Source organism: Grus americana, chromosome 1 (assembly GCF_028858705.1).
Source record: "Grus americana isolate bGruAme1 chromosome 1, bGruAme1.mat, whole genome shotgun sequence".
Classification (NCBI taxonomy): Eukaryota; Metazoa; Chordata; class Aves; order Gruiformes; family Gruidae; genus Grus; species Grus americana.
The window spans coordinates 76,550,168-76,569,749 of NC_072852.1; the positions used below are offsets into that span (position 1 = coordinate 76,550,168).

The 19,582-nt window shown below is 39.8% G+C and overlaps 1 protein-coding gene across 3 annotated transcripts; it reads left to right on the forward strand.

Annotated features, from left to right (window-relative positions):
- The first annotated feature begins 477 nt into the window (after nt 1-477).
- FGFR1OP2 (FGFR1 oncogene partner 2) lies at nt 478-14,287 on the forward strand. 3 transcript variants are annotated; one of them, XM_054813201.1, is made up of 6 exons: nt 478-708; nt 4,573-4,709; nt 5,853-5,970; nt 6,880-7,022; nt 10,795-10,908; nt 11,624-14,287. In XM_054813201.1, exons 1-6 carry the CDS (start codon nt 705-707, stop codon nt 11,759-11,761), a joined length of 654 nt encoding a protein of 217 aa, XP_054669176.1. In that variant the 5' UTR covers nt 478-704; the 3' UTR covers nt 11,762-14,287. The 3 variants fall into 3 exon arrangements, with proteins under 3 accessions (XP_054669176.1, XP_054669177.1, XP_054669175.1); XM_054813202.1 differs by having other exon boundaries at nt 507-722; XM_054813200.1 differs by lacking the exon at nt 478-708 and adding an exon at nt 771-1,408.
- Nucleotides 14,288-19,582: the final 5,295 nt, after the last annotated feature.

Here is a 19,582-nt window from a genome sequence, read left to right on the forward strand (position 1 = left end):
GCCCGGCGCCCGCGGGGGTGGGAGAAGCGGCCGAAGCTCCCCCCGCTCCGCCCACCCCTGAGGCCGCGAGACCCCCGCGCGGCCACTTACGCCGCTGGCACAACGGCTCCCCCAGCGCTGGCGGGGGAGCGCCTCTCCCCTCCCACCTCCCCGGCGGCACCAGCCACCCGGGCCCCGGCGGCCGGCCGGGATCACTCACCCGCCATACCCGCCCCACCGCTCGGCCCTCCGCCTGGGCGCGGGCCGCCCCGCCCTGCCGCGAGACGCCGCCCGCCCGCGCGCCCCTTCTCGCACGGCGGGAAGGGGGAGGAGCTCGAGGCCAGCATTCTCGTGAGACAGCAGAGAGAGCCCCTATAGGGGCAGGCGGCCGAGGGGGTAGGACTTTTATATCGGGATAGCCAATAGGAAGGCGAGGCGAGGCGACGGGAGGTGAAGGGGCGTCTCTCGCGAGAGCTGGGAGAGGCGGTGGGGCGGGCAGCGGTTGCAAGGTGTCCTCTCGCGAGAGCGGCGGGCGCTAGCCCGCCCGGTGCCGCTGGCAGGTAGCGCGGCTGCCCTCGCTTCACGCCGCCCCGCCCACTGGCGGGGACGCGCCTCCCCCGCCCCTCCTCCGCTTCGCCCTGCGGCCCGCCGCCATTTGACAGCGGGGCGGGCCGGTCCAGTCCGGGCTTCACCCCCGGCGCCGGGTGCTGCCGAAGCCGCCGGTCATGAGTGAGTGGTGTGAGGTGGGGAAGGGGTGTTTGGGGGCAACCCGGCCGGCGGAGGAGAAGGGAGGGGAGTGGAGCGGATGGGGTGTTGGTGTTGTCGCCGCCGCCGCCACCGGGAGCTTGGGACCCCAGCGGACTCGCATTGGGGCGCGCGGGGAGCCCCTGGGCCGTGACGTCATGAGAGGTGTGAGGGAGGAGGAGGAGTCCCCTCTCACACACGCACAACCCCCCCTCCCCCCCCCAGTACTGCTGGCTGGGGTAGGCCAGGGCGAGTTCTGCCGCTCGGCTTTGGCGAGGGAGCTTTCATCGGCCCTCACGAGCCCGCTGTGTCCCGGCAGTTGCCGGTGTCGCGACAGCCCTGGCTGTCGTGCCTGAGCATCCGTTCTCGCGGCAGCGGCGGGGAGGAGGCGACACTCCCTGAGAGCGAGCTGCCGCCCCGCCGCCCGTTCTCCTCCCGCGGCCGACGAGCGGCGGAGAAACCGCAGGTCAGCTCAGCGTGTAACTGGGCTGCAGCGGTGGCATCGTTTACGGGCTGGGCCTGTTTTACTGCGGGGAGGCTTCATTGTTTGTTTTGTGCTGCTGGAAGCGGTGGTGGCGCCTGCTCAGCCTGTGGCACTCTCCTTTTCCTCGGAGAATGCTAATGGACGTTTGCAGCCAGCCTACAACTCTTAGGAACTGCAGCGTGGTTCAGCCTTGCAAAACTGGTAACTGTGGAGAGGAAAACACACACACACACACAAAAACCAAACCCGAAGCGTTAAGCTATGGGAAAAGGTAGTTTTCAGTAAGGATATAAAAGAAAGAAGGGGCAGACAACTAGAGGAAGGCTATTGTTGCGCAAAGAGCTTTATTCTTTGGTGTGTTTTTTTTTTTAAGGGCAGTCAAATTTGATAATGAAAGCAATTAGTAAATAGCAGGAAGTGACAGGAAATGAGTATGTAGTAGCATATAGCTATGTTTGAGTTGTTGCTCTTGCTACCTGTTGACCCTGTTGGTAAGATTGCAGACTAACAAATTTGTTTGCAACTGCACACCTCTTGTAGAGTAGAGTTCAGGAATCATTAAGTTTAGCTACTATAGTCATCATGCTCATAAAAAAAATACAGTAAGAATTTAAATCAATTATATTTGATTAATTGGGGGGGGTGTTCCCCCTAAATGTCTAGATTTAGGTCTATTTTAGGATAAGACAAAAGTTTTATTTTTCACAGGTAGCCAGATGAGCAACTAGAGAGAAATTTAAATTCCAAGGATTAGGGCCAGTGTCTTGTCCAAAGGAATCCTAGTCAAGATCTGGAGTCACTATGAATCACCATGATACAAATAGCGATTCTCTTTTTTGAGGTTCAAATCCTGCCTGGAAACAGGAGATGTCCTCTGGCCTGCTGAAGCTGCTGTGCAGTGAGGGTGGATAGTCACTGCTGATTTGCATGGCCACATTCCACACACGGCACACACGTGTCTTCCCCAACTCATTTGGTGTGAAAAAGAATGCCAGTGGCTTTGCTACAAACAAGTTTCTTTTTATCTTGTGTGGTTGGGTTGCATCAAAATGAGGGAGTGCATGGGAGGGTGAATACGTACTGTGTTTAAAAATTTATATTGATGCATACAAATTATCAGAGGTGTTAACTGCATTGTAGTCTGAATGCCAAATGTATTCCAAGCTCCTGGAGAGGCCTGAGAGGCTTTGTTTGTACTGGCTAGAGAATTCATGACCCATGAATTGAGTTAAAGACTGCTCTTCAAATTCTCCGTAAATATGGATCTGCTTAAATCAATTTCTGTAACAGTGCTAGCCAGCTAGCATGGAAGGTCATCTTTCGTCTGTGATATTTTTGTAGTCCAGTAAGAACATGAGACCAGAATTGGAAGGAGAAATGAGGAGCAAGAAAAACAGATCCTTAAGAACAATGCAGTATGATCCCTATGTACATAATTTTAAAAAGAGCTCAAACTGCTAAACCAGAGTAAATAAATTAACTACCTGTGATAACACACCAGTCTGCTGAAGAACTTGACTTGATACCTCAAATACACATATACATCATATGGAAGTTAAAGTGAAAGCTCTAGTTGATAAACAGGAAGGAATTTACATTACTAATTGTGTAGGAAGCTTGTACATGTCAAAATGCTGATGCTTTTGATACCACATGAATCGCAGAAAACACCGCTTAAAACAGTTGTGCTCTGTGCAGACACAAAGCTCAGTTATAGAAGCTCCTTTGTCAGTAAGCAAGTCTCAACCTTTCTGTGATGGTAGGGTCCCTGAAAGACCCTTCTACCTAGAAAAAGTAAACTAAATGCTTTGATATTACATGTGCTCCTCAGAGCAAAGGGAGCAGCTAATGAAATTACCACATTAAAATGCTTTTCAGTAGGAAGTTCTGCTGTGCACAAGAGCTTTTCAGAGACAACATTCCAAACACTGCTGCTGTCTTGCTTAGTTTTTCCCCAACTTAATGCATGAGCGCAGGATATTCCTGCTATGTTTGTAAATCTTTTGAGATGAATGGTGGAATTTCTGGTGTTTGAAATATCCTTACTTGTACTACTTACCTGGGACAGTGGGAAAATGTCAGATGAGGAAAATGTGAGGATTTCGTTAAGCTTGGCTTAAAAGACCCTAGGCTATGATTTGTCAAGGTGCCTAATAAAGTTAGAAAATTGTCTTTGAGCCCCTGTAGCTCAGGAAAGGCACACTGACCTTTTATGCTTGCAGAAATCTCTCCTTTAGCAAATGGCCAGGCTAAGAAATGGATTTAGTTGATTCTTTCAGTACCTCAGAAAGTTTCCTGAAACAAATATCAAGCCTTAAACCTTATATTAATATGGTCTGTAACCCTAAGAAACCTCTATTGTTGCTGTCTGATTGCTGAAGAATGTTCAAGGAGTTTTAAGTAGATTTCCTTTTCAGTAGAAAAAGTGCAAGGTTTCTTAAAAGAAAATAAACACTTAGACTAAAAAATCTCAGTCTTGAAACTTAATCTATGAAGAATGAATATGAAAAACTTCAATGTAAACGCCAGTGGTTTGGAAATGCTAATGTGTACAAGAATTTTCCAAGTTTAGCAATAGGTAATTTCTGCTAACAACTACTGCAATTAGAAGACTGGTATTTTAACTATGCAGTTGGTTCTTTTTCTCAACTAAGTCACTATCTTTCTCCATCCTGTTGAAAATTTTACAATTTCATTCCATGCAGTGATGTTTGTGTTCATTTATAGACATGAAGAAAACTCAAGCTTTTGGCTTTTTGAATTTTCCACGAGTAATTTTCTCTGCTCTGTCAGTTTGAGCTGTTTCTTCTCTGCTGATTTAATTCATCAAAATCTTGCAGCCCACAGTAGTCCTTTGGCATTCTTTTTTGTGCTGCATTTATATTTCTCAAATATCTTGAAGTATATCTGATTGGTCGGAGGGCACATTAAAAAAAAAAAAGGTAGTATTGAAAAATGAAAACGTTAGTGTAATATTCTTTTTTTTTTTTCTCTCTGCTAGTTATAGAAGGACATGCACTGCTCAGTTTCCATATGTTCAACAGTCCTCCTTTTGCACTTAGTATATTGATATTCTCCTCACAACACAAAGTTTACTTTCATTTCCTTGCTCTGATATGTGGTCTCAACATCAATTAAAAAGGAGGAAAAGGAAAGGCAGACTTTAGGGTATTCTTAGGATATAGAAATTTTCCCTAGTCCTAAAAAACAGCAAAATATCTGGCTGTTTCTGAGGGAAAGGTTGTATTCAGCTGCTTTAGACTAAAAAAATATTATCTATATATATACATATATCTCATGTAGATAGCTGTTCTCTGTATAGCAAACAGGTGGTGGTGTGAAAATACTGCATTTCTAATCTTTAGAAATGAGTTGCACAATTGAAAAAGCCTTAGCAGATGCAAAAGCACTGGTGGAACGGCTAAGGGAACATGACAACGCAGCAGAAGCCCTTATTGAACAGACTACAGCTCTTAACAAGCGGGTTGAAGCAATGAAACAGGTTTGTTTTTCAACTTTGTTTACTCTATTAAAAGAACAACTTGGAAACACATAATTTAAAATAATTTTTGTGTGTTATTATACAACGTAGAATCAGTATGTTATTTGGTTAATCCTTTAATACCACACTAAGTATTTTTATTACAGGTGTGACTTGAACTAAAAATAGGTTGTTTATATATTTAGCTTGATCCTGTGAAGAAGTTTTCTCTGTTACTCTAGCTTAAGTATTGAAAACTAGCATTTATTTGAAGAACGCTGGTAGAAATGGGGTTGATATTTTACAAACCATTGTGTGGTGTCTTACGTTTTGCTCTTTTGTGAAATACTACTTGTTTTATTAATTTGAAGATGCACATTTAATCATACAGAGGCCCTGTCATGCTTTCTTCCATTCAGAATACTTTATCTTTTCACAGTCTCCTTTTGTTTCAGAGTAGCCTCTTAAGCTCATTTGTGATCATTCCCATTCTGATGTTAAACTGTCCAAAGCATGTTGTTAGATTGAGCCTGACTTTCACTAGAGGACTTCTGGAAAAACATAAAGGTGTTCACTAACTTTCCATATGGGAGTTCATCCTGTCATTTTAATAGAACACAGGACGCGTTAATGGGCCTGTAAAATAATAAAACCCTGCATGCGCTTCTTCCCTGTAAAACTAGTCATGCAGAGGCTCCGTGACTTCAAATGAAGAGTATTATATTTACTCAGTGGTTGGGAGTCAGGAGCCATTCATTCAGATCCGTGTGACTCGTACCCATACAACCTTGTGGGTTAAGGTATTGGGAAGCCACAGTAAATATTTAGAGGTTAATACCCTATGGTTTTTCTTTATCATATGTATATCAGTTTTAAATTACTTGATGGTGAATTTGACCTACATTAATTGAAGGTTAAATCATGCCCATTACACACATCTGAGGTATGAAACTTGTTTAAAAACAAAGGGGATACTTTTGTTTCTCTAAAGGGCAGTATGTTAACAAGACCTTCAGAAGTGTTTTTGTTTGTATTATATATTTATTTAAAAACAAGCATTATCTTGCTGGTTACAGACATTGACATTAGAACTGGTCCTCAGTGACTGCCGAGTAATGCTTGCCTTTAGTTACTCAGATATGTTGTTTTATTTTTAATAACTAGTACCAAGAAGAAATTCAAGAGCTCAATGAAGTAGCAAGACATCGTCCTCGATCTACGTTAGTGATGGGTATCCAACAAGAAAACAGACAGATTAGGGAATTGCAACAGGAGAATAAAGGTAAGACTTGACTATTTTGCCCTTTCCAAGTTCAAGCCTGCACCACTGACATCAGTGAGACTGTTACCATTGATCTATTCTCAAAAAATTATTGTAGAAGATTTTTTCTTCTTCTGATCTTAATTTGTCAGCTTAATTGAACATAATGTAATCTAATAGAGTCCTAATGTCCAACCACTAGGACTATGATTAACAAAAAAAGAGAGGTGTCAAAAATTACTTTTTCAGTCTTTATCCAATGTTCAGCACAAATGAGGAGATAAATAGAACTTAATTCTGCAATATAGATACCTTTAGAAATGTGTTTTCCCACTGCTAAAAATAACTAATTTATGAGTAGTCAGGAGAAGTTGTAGTGTAAGTGAGTGCAGTAGTATAATTCCTTCTGGAATTCTGTACACTAGGAATATACTGTTCTTCCTGGAATACCTTACGTATTCCAACAGTTATATTCAGCAAAGCAGTCAATTATCTCAATTCTTATGAATCCTGTCTTATCTCAGGAGTTATTTGTCCTTTGACTCAGTATATTTTGAACACAAGCAGTTTTTAACTCTTACTTTACCAAGCTGCAGATTAAAACAGATCTGTGAACTTCTTTCCAGCTTTTGTACAGTGTTGCTTATAGAGGCTAGAGTAAAGCTTTCCTCAGCTATACTCAAGATGGCTTACATCAGCTAAAGGGATTGAATATGAAGTCATATTAACAAAAGACCTTCTGTTTCTGACTGAACAAGAATTTTCCCAGGGCAGTCACCACTGAAGACATTTGCAGACCCTATGTAGATTTCATGGGGCAAGGAGAGGGGACACTCAAGGGCTTATTTTGGTTTTCTCAAGCTGAAGTACTTTTGCATCTTGTTTTTCTTCTCTGTTAAACTTTAACTGAATTTAAAATTATGTTGGTAGAACTACGCACATCTCTTGAAGAACATCAGTCTGCCTTGGAACTCATAATGAGCAAGTACAGAGAACAGATGTTTAGGTTGCTTATGGCAAGCAAAAAGGATGATCCAAGTATAATAATGAAGTTAAAAGAGCAACATTCCAAGGTAATGACTTAATTTTTTTTTTGCCTTTGCCTTTTTTAGTTAACACTTAAGTTAGTTTGTAGTGGGTCAGTTCAAAGCTTACGTTGTCTCAGTTTTTATATAATTGTACTAACAAGTCCTAATTTTTATAATCCAGTCCATGAAACGCAAACAGGAAACTCGGTCAGTCTAGTAAGTCAACCTTACTAGCTTCTGATTTATTTAAGCTTTTACCAAGTAGCATTTCATTCCTGTATGTACTTAATTTATGTTTGTTCTGCCTAGGTCTTTAAGGCAACTGCCCTATTGTACTTCCAGATGCCTCTAGATCTCAGTAACATTCAAACATTTAGACTGGCTTTAACTTATGCTTGTGACTCCAACAAATAATTAGTTAACCTATGCTTACTGGGGAGAGTAGGAGGAGTAAGATTTTTCAATTCAATATTCAAATATTTTTCCCCCTAAATGTAACAAATTTAAAAATATGTATTTTACAAGCTCTTTTGAATATTGAATAACTGAGCATGCACCTCTCTTCTTTCCTGCTTCAACCCTTGATTCTTGGTTCAGTACTGATCAGGATTGCAAAGTAGAATCCAGGGCAACCTGAGATGTTTGAAGGATGGTAAAAGTTACTGGTATTAGGTGTGCTTCATCTTATGGCTTCTGAAAACTAGAAAAGCAAAGTCTCATCGAGCAACGTTTTTGTAAACTATCATGAGTGAGGTACATATGAATATTCAGCAGATTCATATAAGATTAATATATGGCTTTATAGATTAATATAGTTTAGGCTTTTTAAAATGTATTTTCAGGGAAATTGATGATTCTAGGCCACTAAGATCTAAACAGGAGCTTTCTAACAAAGTATTGCATTACATTGTAAATGTAACTTAATCAGAAAGCAGTGTAACTCTGTCTGTGTACACAAACATTAGTTCTAAGTGTTTCATAATCTTTGACCTCAGCAAACTAAGTCTGCAAAGCAGAGTTAGGGTCTGCATACTAGGAAAACAAAGTTTAAGAATTTGATGCTTTCTTTTCTTCTTACAAAATCACATGTATGTAATTAGTACCTTTGAAATTAATGAGACTACTTAAATTGATATGAAAATATTTATTGGATTAGAACTATATCTTTAACATAAACTTTAAAAAAATTATAGTTATATATCCTTTTCAAAAGAAGTTACCTTAGCATATAGTATAACATTTCTTACAGCCTCAGGAGAGAGTAAATTTATATCCAAGACAAGAGGATAAAATTATCTGTCCTGAAATGGACTTTGAAATTTCATTTAGGAATGCTTTTATGGGTTAAAAGCTTGAGGTTAAAAAAAAATAAAAAATTGAACAATATTATTTAAACAGGAGATTTAGGCTTCAACGCTTTGGTTAAATCTGATCCCACAAGAACACCTGATAAATATTTATCACCCTTATCCTGACACTTATGATTTCTGGAATTTAATTATTTCTTCTTCTGATCAGCCTTCACATTCAGTAAGATTGAACAATCTCGAAACAATCTTTAAATACTTCTCTCCTGTTAACTAAGAAATCCATCATACCTAAAGAATTAATCTCACAGTTACCAGTAATTGCTGTTCTCTCAAGTGGCAGTTATTAACTTTAATCTCTTTTACAAAAAATTATTAAAAAAAAAATCATTGATTTCTGCAGATCAACAAGCACCTCCTTTAAATAGAAAACCAATTTCTTTTAGCAGTATTGTATGCATGACAAAAGTATGTGTTAGTAGTAAAGACCCTTAAAGTGTGCTGTTGGAATTCACTCAACTGAAACAAGACCTAAAAATGTCTGTAGTTTTTCCTCTTCAGAGAAAAAAATACCAGTGTGTGGCAAATAAAAAGGAGAGCGATACAGAAAGTGTTCATAGATGTTTGAGGCTATCTTCATAAAGAAACACTTTGATTTAATTGTTTGATATTACAGCATTTAAGTTTTACGCATCTGCCTTCCAGACTAGAACCTTTCAGTTTTGTGATAGCATCTGATCTAACGTTAGTGACATTGGAACAGGCCCTAAATCATATTGATGAAGGGGCCAGGTAAGCTGGCAAAATAGGAAGTAGGGAGGACAGCAGTATATCTAAAAACCACTAACTCCTTTCCAGTCTTTCTCAAGGGTACATCCTTGCCAACTCATTCTTTTACCACTGATCACGGCTTCCTCTCAAGCTAAATTTAGTTTTTCATTGAAAAATATTTCATATAATGACCTTCACTGGAAACTGAGAAGAAAATAAAGGTTCACCGCAGGTTCTTCCCTCCCCTTTCTCTCACCCCTCCATGCCGTGAGTGGGCATTTAATAAGTAAACAGCTACACCATAGCTTTGGCAATGGGAATGGCTGAGAAGAAAGGATCGAAAAGGACAATGTTCATTTTAAGTAAAGTGTATTTGTTTTGGTCAGGTAAAGTTTATGATTCCAAGTGAGGCAGTTCTTTAGGGTAGTTTTAATAATTTCTGGTAGTTTAAAAGGCAAGCTGATCCTCTGCTAGATATATGGACCTCCAGTCAAACTCATAATTTAAAGGTGGGATTTAACTTTAGTCTATACTGTTCTTCATTTCAGTCCTACTGTTCTGCTTTTTCTGATATTAGTAACTATTGTGAATTTTGTCCAAAGGCCAGGTCAGGCATAGATAGGCTGGCATGATAGAGTTGGAATAAAAGACAAGTTGAGGAAAAGACAATGAAAAATAAAAGTTTCTGGAAATACCATTAAAATATTTGGCTTAACTGAACAGCAATGAATGCCAAAGGCATAGGCTTTTTATCTAGATCTGCAGGGGAAAAGTAGTAGTGACCCTTTAAGCATTTCTTGCTAGTAGGTTGGCCAGTGAGAAAATAAACCATCACCTGAACCAACAAGGTCCAAGTAAGAGATCACTTCTCTGCAAACAGCGAAGACTACCTAAAATCTAGCTTCCCTGCAAAGGTGTTATGCCTATGTAAGTGGCTGCTATCATCCTACTCCTGGCAGCAGAACAGGGCAAGGGCAAAGCAAACTACTGTTCTTTTTCCTCTTCCTCAAATCTTTCAGCAAAATGGGGTAGTTAGTTATTTATAATAGGAAAGTACCATACCAGCATTAATGAATGGACACAAAGAGGTCAATCAGGACACAAAAATTTTGTTTACAATTCAACAAGGACCTCTGAAGTCCAGATCCCAGATAAGGTGGAATTGGAAGTGAATTCAAGCAGAAGTATCTAAAAAAAAAGAGCTAAGGACAGATCAGAGTTTTCTAACATACAACGTAGTAAGGACAACCACTTCACCTGGTGTTTCTAAGAGATAAATGCCTACCCCGGGCTGGTACTGCCTGTACCAGACTTGAGATCAGGTCTCAAACAAATAGAATGTCACATACCCTGCTTTTCTTAGATGAGTTTAGTCTTTCTGCATATTCTAAATTATATTCATCAACTCCTGCAACACAGGAAGGCCTTGTCAGAGCAAGCACATGGCTCATCTAACTTGTAGCTGTTTGGAAGACATGAAAGCTATGTAAGACATAGTCATTTAAGCATATATAAAATTCTAATAAAAGGCATCAACATGGCAGACCAGATTTAAACAGGACCACAGTGGCTGCTCATGCTGTAGAGTTATACAGAACTTTTATCCTCAGATTTAGGCCTGTGTTCAGATTTTTATTAAGTGGCACAGCAGTTAAAATGCACACTTAATGCTTTGCTTATTTTTAATAATGCAGAAAATATAATACTAAAGCAGTCATTATTTTATTCTTATGTCTTAGGAGCTGCAAGTGCATGTGGACCAAATTACAGAAATGGCAGCAGTAATGAGAAAAGCCATTGAAATGGATGAGAAGCATGGCTGTAAAGAGCAGGAACGTATCATTCAGCTTGAGGTAAGTATGAAATCAAAACAGCAGTGGCACAAATAGCAAAGGAGTAAGTGTTATCACAATTATTTCTATTGAGTTACTGTACCATTTGCTCACACTGCTATTTTGTTACAGTTTCTTGTTGGGGGGGGCTGTAAGTACTATTTTCCCCACTATAGCTTACTCTCAAGTCCTGCATAGGTGATACTTCATCACTGAAATCAGTGATTTATATTTATATACTGGCCTAAGCTTTCTCTTTTTTAATGTCTCTGAGTATAGCAAAACTAGGAAATAATGCAAATTCATCCTAATAAGAGCCTAGGATGCAAAAAATAATACCCACACCTTTGGCTTTTATTTTTTTAATAATAATTTTGTGCTTTTAGAGGGATTCTCAATTGTTTATTATTGGAGGATCAACACTTTCTCTAAGTACTAGCAAAGTGGTCAGAGCATATGGAAAGATGGGGAGATTTCTTTGAAATGCAACATTTGAACTTAATTACCTTTTTCTTACCCATCTTTGTGTTTTGAGCTTCTTTTTGATGCTTTACACTCATTCAAGAGAGCAAGAGGGTCAGAAACCTGATGTTCTTAGTTTTAGAAGATAATGTAGCACTACCTGACTGCAAATAAGTATTTTAATCCTTATACATATGTTTGGAGTAGAGGGAAGACTATTAGTTAGGTTGACTTCTTTCTGGAGTTAACATGCCTTTTCTTTCTCTGGTTATAGCAAGAAAACAAAGGCTTGAGAGAAATTCTTCAAATAACTAGAGAATCATTCCTGAACATCAAGAAAGAAGATGCATCAGAGAGCACGTCTCTGTCAGGATTAGTAACAAGCAGTGATTTGAGCCTGAGAAAAAGCTGAAGACTATGGGAGTCAACAAGCTTCAATTGCACACTTTACAAACAGAGTATCAGGGGTCACTTGTCAAGCACTTGTTACTGAATAGGGCACCAGCAAGCTAATGCATCTTAAACCCCAGTTTAGTGGCTTTTATACTGTGTAAAATAAATTGAAATTGGTATTCTACAAAAACCTTAGTGACAGCTTAATTGCCATAGATCTAACTTCAGTAGGAAATGGATTCATGCGCTTCCTGAATTGGGAATTATTTTTATATAAAGCCATTTTACAGATAAAGATTTCACATTATTTATATAAACTATTGCTCATACAAAGTTTCAGTGCACCTATTATGTAATAAAGGTAAGATTTGAAGTCTGATCTCTGGCTAAAAAGTAGTAACTTATGAGTATGCTTTGTGCATGATCCACATTACATTTTTTTCCTTTTAGTAAGTTTTTTAAAAAATTCTCATTTTGCAACCGACCTGTTTAATGGGAAGGGTACATAGGCAGCATAAAACTTAAGGATTTCTGTTGTTTAGCTACAGAGTATCCTGTTCAAATATAAGGCAAATTGTTTAAATATAGGCAATGCCATTGAGGTTGTTCATTTTTTTTAATGGAACAAGATTCTTTAAAGTACATATACTTAATTGTATTTTCAACACATGAGAGGAGCTGCTCCCACTGTATTGCTTTCTGGAACACAGCACAGTATCATTCTGCCTTAGCTTTTACTTTACTATAGTTAAGAGGCCACATTAGTCCTATAGATTTCTCCTCTTGATTGCTCTGGCCAAACTTCCTAACTGGGAAATGGCAATTTGAAAGCACCCAAGTAGCAGCAGCAGAAGGGTGGTTGGGGGAAGGGTGGAGAAGCTCCATGGCATGCCTGCAATCACTACTCTTAAAAATCCTTCTTGATGACTATTTAGTACTTAAAGAAAAATTAAGTAAGTTTCAGGTACATGGTATGTTTGCACTAGGAAAAGTTTGAGTATGCTATACTGACAAATAGACTGCTTGCTTTTAATCCTGAAATACTTGAAGTGAAAAGGAATGGGCTTTTCTAGATCAAAGTGCAGCTCATGTTGTATGCAGATGCGATGGAAGTGCTACCAAGGCAAGCTTGTAGTAAAGAGCTGCCAAAAATAATTCATATTTGGCTTTTGTCAGACTATATCACTTCTTGGTCAAGGCAGCAAGAACATTCCTAGTGTTGATGTGTATCATCACTTTTTGTCCAGCACATTAATACATTGTTTATTTGGAAAGCATACTCAAAGAAGCAGAGTGAAAGCTTTCAACCACAGACGACCATACATGCCACCCACATTTGAATATTTTAGCTGTTTAATAACTCATTTAGCAAAATAAGACATACTCCTACTCTGAAATAAACCATCATTTAATCAAATACGATTTTCAGTTGCAACAATGCAAAAAAGAATTAAGCATCAAGCACTTCTAAGCATGTCAGTTTTAAATACAACTTCCTTTGACTCAGTACAGCTTCCCTGAGCACAAGGTAAATGCCCCACAGGTCATTTAGGTGACCTTTCAGTTCCCAGTGACCTAATTTATAGGGAGCATAATATTTTGCTGTCAGTTGCTGCCCTCCTTCCTGTAGTGCTTTGGAGGAAAAAAGTGAAGTGGTGGGAAAGGAGTGTTTAGCAGAGACAGTAAATGCTAGTTTTCAATTAACTAATACGTATGCTAGGAAATGCAGTTGAAAGAACAGATAAATCAAGCTCTCCAAGTTTTCACAGCATTTTTTATAAATGAAGAAACTGCTACTTCTCTTCCCAGAGCATCTTAGCTTAGTTCTAGGCTTAAGAATATATCAAGGACATTCATGTGCATGGAAAAGAGTTTTAACCATTTCCAAACTTCCTAAACATCTGGGGGGAATTTTTTGGGGAACATTTTAGCTCAAGCATAAAATACACTTGTCTATCTGTAAAACTTTGCCAATGCTTCTATAATTTAGATTTTGCATTGCACTTGCAAGCTGGTGACTTATCAGAAGCAACTTTTTTTTCTTTAAATGAAGTGTGTTTTGTTGTTGCAAACTTACCAGAAATTTTGGGTTTGGTTGATTAAGTTATTCTTTTCAGAAGTGTCTTTTCAGCCATTGACTGGTATCAGAAGCTTTTCTATCCATTTAATGCTGAATGCAGTTTCATGGCTGACTTTCCAGGTTGTCTTTCAATCTCCAGAGCTGTACAGCAGAGAAGGGTTGTTAGTCTGTGGCAGTTCTTTAAGGTTGCTCTATTATGAAATAATGCTTGATTAGTGTTTATTTTTGTAAATTAAAAAATGTGACTTAATTTATCTACTCCTAGTCTTCACATTTGATACGTCCCCCCATCATTGCCCTGACCCGATCACTTTAGGATTTTAAAGAACCTTCACGGTGTGTGGAGTGACTATTTTTCATTGCGTACCTGTTATTTTTGTAATGCAGATGGCTTGAAAAGAATTTATGGCTAGAATTGTGTACTGTACAGTAAACTTATTTTATCAATAAAGTTCACTGAAAACATGGAAGTCTTCATGATTAAAGCAAGGTACTGAATCCAAAATGAGCCTTGTTAGCAACATCTAAGAAAATGCATTATTTTGTCATTTACTCAGCTTATTTTTATATTTTAAGGCAGGAAGGCCAGTTACTAGTGCTTTTATTCACATTGCTATATAGCAAAAGAAAAAATCCTCTGTAAAGTCTTCATTTTCTCTTGGAAAACTAACACTCTTCTACAGAGAGTTACTCATCCTCCAAATGAACCACTGGAACTGTTTACTAATACAGAGGAGCCATAAGGACAAACAAAAAGCAGTCCACTGGGCTTTGATTTTTGGATCAAAACATATTTTGTTACAGATAGGATGTGAGAGTTGTGGGTTTTTCCTTGAAGATTAAAAAAAAAAAAAAGTCCCTTTGACTCAGTTCAAGCCCCAGGTTCCTTTCTCTGTGATGTGTAAATGAGAGTGTCAGTGGGTGACACGCATAAGCTGCCAAGGTAAGGTTTTCCCCGCTTCCCTGTGATTTCTGATGAGAGCAGCTTTTTTCTGTATCATAAATTCTGTGTTTAAAGACAAGTAATAAATGTCAAGCTAACTCATAAATACATGTAAGCAGCTATTCAACTGAGTTAAAACTGAAGGGCAGCTTGAAACTAAATTGGGCTGGTTTGTACAACTAAAAGCTTTAAATAGCTTTGGCCTTTTAACAAACCTATTGGGTTAGAAGATTATGTTAAAATACAAAGCTAATGACACTGTTTTCATGCAGAATTACATTTATCTTTGTAGATACCCAAATTAAGATTTACAGTGGCTTAGGAAGTTTTCAGTTTTAGTTGGTAAACATTAAGTTTTAAAAGCACTTTTGCTGATTAAGAAAATAACTTCTAAATCTATTTGAGTGTAAAACATGCACTTGTTCTTTCTGCAGAGACTGATGTCTGAGATGAGAGGTGGCTAAATTGGCTAACATGCCAACATGCTGGTCACAGTATGACAGGTTGTACGCAGCAACAATGGGAAGATGAGACAGGAGAGCAAAAGAAGTCGTAAATTGGAACATGGTAAAAGTAAGCTTTAACATTAGACAATTTCTTTATCAGCCCTTTCAACATCGTGCTGTTGGTAACGCTTAAGTTCTGGAAGTGGCATCAAGCTGCACGCTGCCACCAGTGACCAAAGAAAAGGAGAAAAAGCAGCAAGATGCAGCAGGAGCACCACTCAGCTGTGGGTGTCCAAAAGTTGCCAGCTGTCTGCACGATTGTCCCGGAAGGCATAGTCTCAGAGGGATTCGTCTAACTTGGTTTGCAAGCAAACCATCTCGTTATTAGCCTAAAAACGGTCTCCCGCACATATCCCCAAACCAGCACCAACACACAAATGCCTGTTGTTACTGTTCAAAGAGCACCAAAGTAGATTCTGTACAACATCACAGGCCCTCTTGCTAAACTTACCCTTCCACAACACCAAGGTGCACTGGGAAAACAGTGCGCAGCGTAGACCAGTTTTATATCACACACGCGTACCTGGCAGAGGTGTAGGTCACCTTCAGCCTCACCTTTTGCTCATCCCATTTTTTCTTTTGTTTGCGATGCAGTTGAATTTCATATTGATTAGTAGAGTGGACTAATTTAAACAAAGTCATTTAGCTTCCGCATATTAAAGTGTGCTACAAAATAAAACAGATTCTAATTCAATGACTGTCCGAGGAAAGGTACCGAAGTTCCTGCTGCCTGCAGCCACCTCCCTTCCCCATGTACATGTTGGGAGCCAATGTGGCCACACCTTTCCCTCAGAGAACATTTATTTCCCAAGTTCAGAAAAATCCCCACTCCTCTTCCATCTAGAAGAAGAAAACTTTAAACATCTGCTCAAGATGGAGGGAAACATTTTGTCACTCTAGTCTTCAGAAAAGTACATGCTGGCAACACTCCTCAGACATGAGCTGGAGACCAGTGGCACAAGGGAAACACAAGGGGACTGTGGTTAGAGTCCTGCTTGTCACCATAAGATAAAGTCTTACCTTTTTCTAAAGAATGGCAGAACAGATAACTTCCCTACAATGTTCTCTCCACCAAAAATACCTTAAATATATTTGAGGATGGCTATTTCAACAGTGAAAAGCATTTGATAACATTTCTGAAAATTCAGTTGTCAGAAGCTTGAACAATACAACATGCTAATGAATGCAGGGCGATCACTGTCTTGGGCTTCCCAATACCATGCTCAGGAACATAGTAAACAATTTTTTAAATGAATCATCATGTGCAACTCCTTAAATTACTGGCTAGGCAAACAGCAGCTGCCTCCTACGATATACTCTCTCTGCTTTTTTCCTTCCTGCATATGGCTTTTTTTCCCTCCCCCATAGTGTTCAGGATTAAAAAAACAATCCAGCTCATTTTGACATTAGATAATCTGTTGTTACACCAGCAGGCACTAAGGATAATGTGGAAAAATTGCAAAAGGTGATTATATTTTTTTTTGACAAGGCAGACTTGTGAAAATCCAGTTCTGAAGCAGGTAGGTAAGTTGCACAAACATTTTTTCCTCCCACTCCTCCTCACCCCTGAAATGAGCTAATTTATTGCTCTGTTTTGAAGTTGTCTTCCCCCAGCACGCATGAAAGTATAAAGCCTTACATACTCAAACACAAGACAGCTGTCTGTCTATAGCTATGTGCTAGCAGACAAGGTCTGACATCAGTAAAAAAATATTATAAACAATAAGCATCTGCTTGAACAAAAATGGTATTTGAGCTTTATTTCTAAAGAAAACTGAACCATCAAAACCTACTAATTAAAGATGTGGGAGGGGACAACCTAACTAGATGAATATTGACAAAATTCAAATATACACAGGGATATATCAATGCATCTCAGCCACTGAGTTAGAACACATTGACCCAACACTTCCAATACTTATCTGTAGGATATTTACTTAGCAGAAGCTTAACACTTCTTATTTGACTATTCATTGGATAAACCAACCGGAAACCAAAGTTATAATAAAGCCCACCACAAGTACCACTGCAAAGATCACATGCAAACCTACAACACGCTGCCACCAGTTTTAGACAGAGAGATGAAAAGCTCAAAGGCTTAGTGAAAAACACATTTTAAGATGGGGCATATTTATTTCTCAGGAAGGGCTTCCCATCCTTTGCAAGTGTTTTCAGATAAGGGACAGCTCTAGGCAAGGACAGAACAAGAGCTGGAGAGCCTCGCTGGGGTGAGAAGAAAGTGTCAGTGACAACTCCCGGAAGGAAGGCATTGGGAAAGGCCATTTTTGCACCTGTTCCAGGTTGAAGTAAAAGACAGAGGGGACCAAAGAAATCCTTTAAGCTTCATTCACTTCTTTTGCTATTGCAAAGAAAAGCAAAGGCTGTCTAAGGGTAACTGGGCACTAGTTAGGGAAGCAGGAAGAAAGATGCGGTAGATGAGCAATAGCTACAAGATCTGCAATACTGGAGGATGATTTTGGGGAGTCTTAACCCAGCCTGCTGCCTAGACACTACAAGGCAAAACATATGCCTCACACTTCAGGGTTAGGAGCAGAAGTATCCTAACCTAGTCCTCTAAAAATTAAAGAAAGAGTTAAAAATACAGTAGAGCCTACTTAAGGAGATCATTAGAGGAACAGAACATTTTCTTTGTTAGCATCACCCCAGGAGCTCCAGAGCAGACAAGCTCACCCAAGAGCAGCAATGAGGAACAGATCTCCCATTGGACATAGGAGAGATGAGAGCAGACACAAAGAGTCCCATTCTTCCCTCTGCAACACAGCACTTTTATTTAACAGGCAGATTGTAAACCACTTTCTCTCCTACCCAAACCCAACACCACCAGAGGTCACTGTGGTTGGCTGAGCTTCATGACTGGGCCCTGCTAGGAATATCAGCAGTTTTACCTACCTGTTAGCCAAGTTCAGTCCTTAGCCTCTCATTAAAAATAACACCCTCCTGAAGAGTTACTGATGTCTGTACCATAGAACAACAGGATTTTGGTCCTCAAGCAGTTTTAAACTAACTTTTACCCTCTGTTTCAGTATCCAATTGCTTGGGACAGTTTCATACAGTTTTGGCAATGCTTAAGCACCTCAGACACAGGAAAACAAAACAGCCAGAAAACAAGCCACCAAACGAGCCAGGGCATGTAAAAGCCTCTCTGACAGCAGTACCAGAAAGATATCAGCCAGGTAATGTATTTCACAGGACTGAGTTTGTGTTTCAGACTGGCACTCCACAAAGCTCACGTTCTGCTCAGGTTTCCCAAAGCCACAAATGGCAATAGTGGAAAGCCAAGACAACATTTTCTCAGAAGTCTCTATCATGGGGTTTACGTAATACCCAGCAGCTGGGCCTCCAAAATGGTTCTGAGTGCTTTATAACCTGATGCATGCAACATTTCTACCACCCAGTTGAGAAGACGCAAAAACTAATATCTTTACTTCTTACCAAGCACTAGCAGCATGGACTATTAGATTGGAAGATCTATACCACACTGTTCCTCCCAGTGAGGAAAGCCACTTGCACAGGATACGTAACTGCAGAGATGACAAAGAAACATTTGTTTTGTGAGCCCCTTCTATAATTTCCCATAACCTGCTCTCAAATCAAAACACCAAGCTTAGGAGAGGGGAGAGCTTGTCTTCCTCCCCTCCAAAGTAGACCTATGGAAAGCATGATTTGTTTCTACTTGCAGTCATACATTCTGAACATTTGGGGAAGGAGGTAGGCAAGGTGCCTTACACGTGTAGCGCGCCATTAAGTGGTAGTGTCAGGGTTTGTGTGTTTAAGATGAGGAAGCAACCACAAGAACAAAGGAAGATCTGTTTCTTTAAAGAGATCAGCGTCCTCATGTCCACTTGTGCCACAGCTAGTTTAAGTGCTAGGAGAAGTTGCATGGGTGGGAAAGCGAGGGAGGAAGAAGAAAGTTTCTCCTGTGGATTTCAGGCAGGACTGGAACACATGCAGGCCTAGGAAAGCTCTACAAGCAGCTAAGGCAAATACCATGATGTGGTTATTGCAGCATTATTACAGTGCAACAACTACTCTGAGAAAACTCAGAGCTAGAGATGTACAAGAGCCATCAAAACAGGAAAGTTCTCTACAGCAGCAGGAAGTAGATCATCATCATAGCCCAGAAAGCTTCAGTTTACAAGAGGCTTCAAAACACTTGATTTTACAGGGAATCACTACCTAGAAGAACATAGTTTAGATTTAGATTCCCCAGGAGCATCACATAGCATTATCTTAAGCTAGCAAAACTGCAAGGTAGCACAGCCAATGCAGGGCAGTAAATGCTTCCAGTGA

Coding starts and splice junctions, on each gene's coding strand:
- FGFR1OP2 (XM_054813200.1), top strand. CDS start 1,339: ATGCTAATGGACGTTTGCAGCCAGCCTACAACTCTTAGGAACTGCAGC. Junction 1,409..4,572: donor GGTTCAGCCTTGCAAAACTG/GTAACTGTGGAG, acceptor TCTAATCTTTAG/AAATGAGTTGCACAATTGAA. Junction 10,909..11,623: donor AACGTATCATTCAGCTTGAG/GTAAGTATGAAA, acceptor CTCTGGTTATAG/CAAGAAAACAAAGGCTTGAG.